Source organism: Hydra viridissima, unplaced genomic scaffold (genome assembly GCF_058129835.1).
Source record: "Hydra viridissima isolate aposymbiotic clone 2 unplaced genomic scaffold, HvirCarnegie_v1 scaffold_3, whole genome shotgun sequence".
Classification (NCBI taxonomy): domain Eukaryota; kingdom Metazoa; phylum Cnidaria; class Hydrozoa; order Anthoathecata; family Hydridae; genus Hydra; species Hydra viridissima.
Window position 1 is genome coordinate 20,237,501 of NW_028324302.1, and position 7,586 is coordinate 20,245,086.

At 41.4% G+C, this 7,586-nt stretch overlaps 1 protein-coding gene across 1 annotated transcript in view; it reads left to right on the top strand.

The window, feature by feature from the left end:
* Positions 1–167, top strand: part of LOC149891364 (ATP synthase subunit O, mitochondrial-like) — a 7,137-nt gene extending 6,970 nt beyond the window's left edge. The window contains exon 8 of the mRNA XM_090082946.1: positions 1–167. This exon is cut by the window's left edge and continues 7 nt beyond it. Within this exon, the coding sequence (XP_089939072.1) occupies positions 1–107 (107 nt within the window). The 3' untranslated portion in view covers positions 108–167.
* The last annotated feature ends 7,419 nt before the right edge of the window (positions 168–7,586 follow it).

Here is a 7,586-nt window from a genome sequence, read left to right on the forward strand (position 1 = left end):
CGGCTATCATTGGTGGTATGGTGATTAATCTAGGCGACTATTTTATTGATATGTCAACCGCAACCAAAGTCAAGAGGTTCTCTCGGGCACTTAAAGCTCTCGAATAAAAAATCATTTTATAATTTGCTTTTAGGCTCATGAAAAAAATAGAAACTTTTTCCTTTGAAGTTTTTTCTTGAGCATTTTTCTTGTTTGACCTTTGTTCATTTTGTGAGAATTCAAAGTTACAATTACCTGCATTTGTGAAAAAATCATAAGTTCAAGGATTATGGACGAAATCTGAAAAATAGCAAGTGAATTTATAGTTGAAAAGTTTTTTAAAAAATGATTTTAAAGTAATGTCAACAAAGATTTTTGACAAGTAAAGATTTTTTCTTCGTTTATACACATGGAATAGTTGTTTGGAAAAAAATTTCAGAAATACGAGTGCATAAAGCTCTATCATAAATGTTGGTTTGATCATTTTCTATAAAAAGCCGTATAAAATTTCTAATAATGATCAGTTTAGTCACATTTAAGATCTGAAAGCTAAGAATCATAGAAACGAGTCGAAAAGCAGTAAGCGAAGCGAAAAGTGGCAGATAATAGGTATGAAGGATTACTCCAGAGTCAGAAATAACCAGATAATTAACTTCCGAGAATTGTCTCAGAAATACTCTGAAGACAGGTAACATCCATTGTTATCCATGATCCGGAAGGTCAAAAAGCAAGAAAAGTAGCGCAAAAAAAAGTCTAAACTTTTGTTAAAAGTGAATCTAAGGCCCTCTCAGCACAAATAATGCTGCCCTGGTTGTCAATTGTCGAGGGTTCTATTCTCCAGTGAGTATCAAAAGACTTATTAGCAATATAATTTTGAACACTTTCTGCTAACTTAGCATAGGAATTTTCTTGAAAATAGTGATCTGAAAACCACATACCCCCAATCTGACTTCTTTTTCAGCGTTTTTGGTTAACACTACTTGTAGTTCCTTGCCATTAACCTTCTTTCCATCAAAATGCAGAGCCATATTAGTTTAAATGTTACAACCCAAGTGTTTATGCAGCCGTTAGAAAGCAGATGATAGTCAATGATAGGCTCACAAATATTAGGTGGTGTAAAGAGAGAGAGCTGTTTGGTCAATCGAAAAACGCAACGAATTTTCAGTAATGAAAATAACTTAGAATTAATAAATAGAAAACCAAGTTCTTCAAAGTTTGAAATCTAAAAAGATTGCATTGTGGAAGTATAAATGTTGGTATCTGAAGTTCCATTAGTAATAGTATGATGGGGGTTTAAGATAATAGTATGATGGGGGTTTAAGATAAGGACTATTACAGAGATAACCTCTGAGGCACCCTCTGAGGTACGCCTCCGGGTGGGGCAAAGCCCCCCTGAAGTAGCCCTATGAGATACCCCTCTAAGTTAACCGTTGGGCCTATCTCAGCCTAGGGCTGAGACCTGTGGCTTGGTGAAACTTCTGCTCTATCCTGTGGCTTGGTGAAACTTCTGCCCTATCCTCTATAGTTGCTAGTTGTGAGTCATTGGATATCAGAACTGCTGTGTATCGCCTATTCCACAGGAGTAGCTATTTTGAGACGCCTAGCTATATCCACTAATCAACGTGAAGAATAGGGATAATAGATGCTTCGAGTGGGCCATCTTATCCGTGAAATGTCCAGTGAAATCCAACAAAGACTAAAAAGTGCCTATGCACAACATATGGTGAGCTGGACTTTACAGATACTAATTTCCCTGTGAAGATCAGCGATGTCAAAAAATTTGAGCGCTTAAACCCTGAGCTCTCAGTGAGAGTCTTCGGATGGAATTGTGGGTTGCAACCGATGTAGGTCAGCGAGGTGGAAGGCACGGCTATGGACCTCCTACTAATGGTGGATAAGACCAATCTAGAAAAGACTCATGTCTGGATAAAGAACCTTGCGATGATGCTCTACCTAACGAAAAAGCACAGAGATAGAAAGCACTCTTGTCGTCGCTGCTTATATGTCTTCTCAAGAGCAGACATTCTAGAAGCACACCGCAATGATTGTCTTGGCGTTGGGGAAAAACCTATGAGGACTTTGATGTTTGAGGCTGGCAAAAATATGCTCAAATTTTTGGGATAAAGGATGAAGGCTATGCCCACGCGCAAGATGTCTGGAGAAGGCTTGGATGTAAATACATTGGTGACTATCATGATTTCTACCTGGAGACAGATGAAAAGCTTCTGGCAGAGGTATTCGAAGGCGATGATGAAGAACTATGGTCACTACTTCAGCGCTGCAGGGATGGCGTGGAACGCCATGCTTAAAAAGACTAGAGTCGAGTTCGAGCTCTTAACTGACATCGACATGCACCTATTCTTCGTGGGGTATCTCACAAAAAGGAGGCTGAAGCTGAATAAACCGATATATATCGGGTAATCTTTACTTGACTTGTCAAATCATATGATGTATGACTTCTGGTATAAAGAGTTAAAGGCTAGGTATGTTTTTAAAGCACAGCTGCTGTGTACGGACACGGACAGCTTGCTGTTTGAGGTTGAGACAGAGTACCTCTATAGAGATATGAGGGAGAGAGCCGATCTCTATGACATAAGCGAGTACTCGAAAGATCATCCATGCTTCAATAAGAAAAACTAAATGGTCGTGGATTATTTCAAAGACGAGTGTAGCGTTAGCCTCGACAATAAGTTTGTTGGGTTCAGACCAAAAATTTACCCAACTATCTGTGAGGGTAAAAAGGGAATGGAAAATAGGAAAAAGGCGAAAGGGTTGGTTAGGAACTACGCCACAAGTCATATAAGGACTGTCTGAAAGACCAAAAAGAGATGAGACATACAAGTCGCAATGCGGAGTGAAGACACCAGATCGGTGTCTAAGAGCAATTAAAGACCTCTCTTAACCCTAACAACGCCAAAATATGTATAGAGTTGAATGGGATCATAACCCATGTCTACGGCAACTGCAAGTGTTCAACCGAGTGGTAACTCAGTCCCATCCGGAAAGAATCTAAAGCTTTTTACGGACAAAGCGTTTAGCGGGCCCATCAATAAGACTATTAAAAGCAGGTTGCCCTTCCTGTCTCATGATTGAATCAATAGTGTGCGTAGTCATGGACCAGTTAGGGTTGGAAGCGCGACGGCGTCCGCCTTCCGGCTCGCCCAGTGCGAACAGATAACTTACGAGAGCTCCAGAAGATATATATTATAGTTTCCTCAAGACCGACAGCCCCCAGAAATTTGCGGCCGGTATTTACTTGAAGCAGATGTGGCCAAGTCAGTGGACCTCGTTTGTCAAGAATTTCGAGGTAAACACTCAGTCTGCAAAACTGATTTAGTGCGTTAGTGCATGTGTGCACGTTCTCATGGCTATCCCATTCTACATTAATTCTTTATTGCTATCCCATTCTACATTAATATCAAAGTCTACACCTGTCATACTTTTTATTTGAGCAATAGTTTTAATGGGATCGATGAGAAATTATGATCTACTGGCCTCGCAGCTTTCCCTTTTTAGAGGAAATGCACGTACTCACATATGTTTCCAACTGGCACGACGCTCCTAAGACGTTTTTTTAAAAGGTTACGCTTCAACCCATGTAATCCGGCAACATATAGGTCAAACTCTTTTCTACTCTCATGGATCAGGTCTGATAGTCCACTAGGCGGTATTTTTTTGAGCTTTTCAATGAAAGACATTGTCAAAAACTCTGTATGTTAACTCTTTATATATCAAAGAAATATATTTCTTTAAATAAAAATCTTATCTTGAATTCCGAGGAAACCTCAGTTCTCTAGGACGATAGTCTCTTCCATAAAGTTGTAGAAAGCTTTCCGAAGTTTGGGATACTCATGAAAACCCTCCGCATTGTGTCTGTAGCTGAGATGATTCTTTGCTGCATGGTAAACATCATCAGATTTCATCGTTTCTGCTTTCCTAGCTAAATTGTAGATAATTTTTCTTAACCAGAAAGTCTCTCAATCAGCATGCATCGAAGGAGGTAGTATCTCATCCAATGCTGGACCTATGTTCCTCAGAGCTTGAGTTAGGCACTTGTATGGACTTGACATTCTATTAGAAATTCGTGATGCCTTGATATAAACTTAAGAGAAATTCTCAGGAAGAAAAAATAAGACAACAGCTGTGACAAATCTTCAGAAACGCTTCTTGAACATTGTTGAGGCTGAGTTTCAGCGCCACGATAATCTCAAGGTAGGTTCTCAACGCTCAGGTTCTCAACGCTGAGTTTCAGTGCAAGCGACAATCTCAATACAGGTTCTCAACGCGTTTCTTTGCGTAATTTTGGTGCCCCTTCTTGACAGCCCCAATGCCTTTGTTCTGCCGCTCAATCCCATCCTTGGTCCCGTTTCCAGAGAGTTTCTGTGCTGTGACTTGACTCCTAGTGAACGCAGCTGCACTCGCGATGGCGCTTATTATACCTAAACCAATACCAGCTGCCGTTATGAATGCTATGCCGTTATCCATCCTGAGGGTGTCGTCCTTGATAAATATACACATACCATCAGAGTCATAGTTTCTCAATAATTCTGCCAAGTGACACAAGTCAGTCCCGCTAGGAATAAGGGCATTGCGCGCATTCACTGCAACCATTATGTTTATACTCACTGAAACAAAATATTCTAATTGGTGGTCATTGTTTTAGAAAAGATGGACACCACTAATTGGAAAAGTAAACCCGATAGGTCATCTTCTTTGGGTCGGCGCGGCGAACTTAGGTAAGACAGAGCTCTGTACTCGTCGGCTTTATCGCCGGCCGAACGCTATAAAACTTCTGAATTATCCAATGCTGGATTGGAACAAAACTTACTTATCTCCAACCTGATGTGCAATAAAAAAATTCTCTCTGTAAAGCCAGAAAACTTAGAGCACCTCGGTTTCCAGAAAACCCTAAAGTTTCTTTCTGAAATAATGGCTGGCGAAGAGTGCATCTTCATAATCGACGACCGCGTCACAGAAAAGGAAATAGATTCCCAAAAGTTCCCGCTACTCAAGACTCCCATTAGCGGAAGCCACATCAAGCACAGTCTGTGGATCATCGCGTAGAGATACTCAGCCGTCCCCCGACTCGTAAGAGACTAGCTGAGTGCCGTGGCGATCCTCCCCTTTAAAAGCAGGAGTTCCTTCATCCAGATAATCGTTGAGAATGGGGGCATTATAGAATCATCTAAAGTTGATGAGATCTGATCGCAACTCAATTCGAGACAATATGCCGCTAAACTTATATTCACCTTAAGCGATAGGGGTATTGAGGTGTTATGATTTTGTATTTCATCCAATGGTTATTGCGGGCGATCTGTATATCAGCCCTAAAAAGTGATCACTATAATAACCCAGTATTGCAACAAACTCTTTGTGTTCTTTCGAGAGAGGTATACTACCGTTTTGGTTTGTTTATAGCTCCGTTATCCATGCTGTTGAGCATGGTCTGTACAACGTAATCAGCACTTTGTTGAAAAAAAGAACTCAGAGGATCCTGATTTGCCTATTGAAGTTGTAGATCCGATAATCATATATATAATGGAAGAACCGACAGCTACCGTAAAACAAAACGACGAGAGAGCTGTTAAGGCTGGAAAAGCATTGGTGGCTGCACGAAAAGAAAAACAGCATTTTTCTTCTCCAGACTTTGGAAAAAACAGATGTTGGAGACCGCTGCCACCGCAACCGCAAAAAAGGTGGATGAATAGGATGTAGGGAGACAAAGGATGCAGAGACAAAGAGCAACCAGAACCAGAAAAGAGGCAGGACGCTAGCGCCGAAAGGGGGAAGAAGCAGCGCTTCACTAGCGAGTTAACCGCAGACCCTAGTTTTACAGCGCTCGCCATAGGAGCTGAAGTTCTCGTCTTCAACATTTTTCAATCATGAATTCGACATAAAGGCTAATACAAGGTCGCATCTCGTTCCCTGGTAATGGTGCCAGTCCAGGACTCGCAGCAATAAGAACCAGCGACGAGCGTGGTTGAGCAACTGAGCATTCAAGGAGTTGGCTGAAGAGCCGACTATGCTTCCGCGAGCCGCCAGCTGAGCTGACAGAATACACACGGTATAACTCCTCTTAAATCACCCTTAGTTATCCCTTCTGTGATTTCTGGGATATGGCCAGCAGCCATGTTTATAGCGAAATACTCAACAGCTCCTCCGTCCTGCACAAGTCAGCGCTCGTCATATCGCTAAGACAATGGTTGTAGTCTCAACCACAAGCGAAGGCTTAATTCTTTCCTAATTAAATTCAAATATGATCCTTTCCCACGGGGATGTCGAATTCTTTTCCGATTTCGCCCAGACCTCCCATATTAGCATTAATATATCAAAGTGGCGATAGCTGTCAGCATCGCGCCTATCTTGAACCCCTGCACCCAGAAAGTCGCTCTTTCTTTTTGACTGTCAATGTCTTAGCCCTTTCTCCTGTTATCCTTTCAATGAGGTCGCGTATTTGTGCAAACTGACTATTTAAGCCTCCTTGTAATTCCTTATCCAATCTTCTGCATCAGCGTAGTTTTTTTGGGCTTCTTCAAGATTTTCCCTTTTCTGCTGGATGTTGCCGAACCTCTCTCTGACATCCACCTCCTCAATCATCTAGATTTTTTGCTCAATCCTCTTTATTTATTTCCCATCTACAAGCTGTCTGATACTCTTTAGCTTGTTTAAGGCTTTATCTATGGAATAAGTTATAGTTCTTAGTTTCTTGAGTAACTCGGTGATTCTTTCAAGACTGTTCGAGACTCTATCCGCTCTCTCCGGGTTAGGATTGATAATTTCACACATTTTCTCTTCTTGGGAGTTTGAGAAACTTTTTGGTAAATTTGGATATTTATTTAGACTTGGTTCAATCCCAAGAGCTCTCTTCATATCTCTACTTAACTTTTCCCACTCATTGAACTTAAATTTCCCAACTGTGCTCCTGTTTTTATACGCGTCAAGTGTAAAATCTTTCTTCCCACTCAAAATATCTTTTTAATTGAGTTCAAATATCATTGAACCTATTTTCTTATCATCCGCATTAGCGCGACCCCACGAGGACTTGTTAACGCGGCACGCTCTTCGAGGTGATAGGTTGATAACCACGTCAACTTTACCCGTTAGTTTGATAGCTAACCCTTCGAGTCTATGATGGAACTCTTGCGAAGGGAACAGACCTTGCAGCTCGTTTTGTAAGCAATTTTGGTTGAGCCCTAAGTAGAAAAGATGGCTATAGAAATGCAAGGTCAAGAATTTAATAGCCTTCAGTTCTATGGAGACTACTGGGGCATGCGTGACCTATTCCTTTCCCCTTCTCAATGAACCTCTCCAGATCGTTTAATGCAAGGCTATGAAGACCAGGTAGATCCTGGTAATCTTACCACACTAAGGTTAGGGTCTTCGTCAGCTGTTGCCACTGAACTAAATTCAGGCGCAGCTGACGCTTACGGTAAGAATCCCTCAAAATATTGCACGCCTCTCAACTTTGAGATGATCACTGGTAGAGATCCTTTTCACCCTTCAAGCTTTGGAGACCATCTGGAGTATGAGATCATGTTCAGTGACCATTCGCAGGTCATCATCTCAACTGATACAGAGGTGTCTCTTTCGCCTCATTGGCGGCAAAA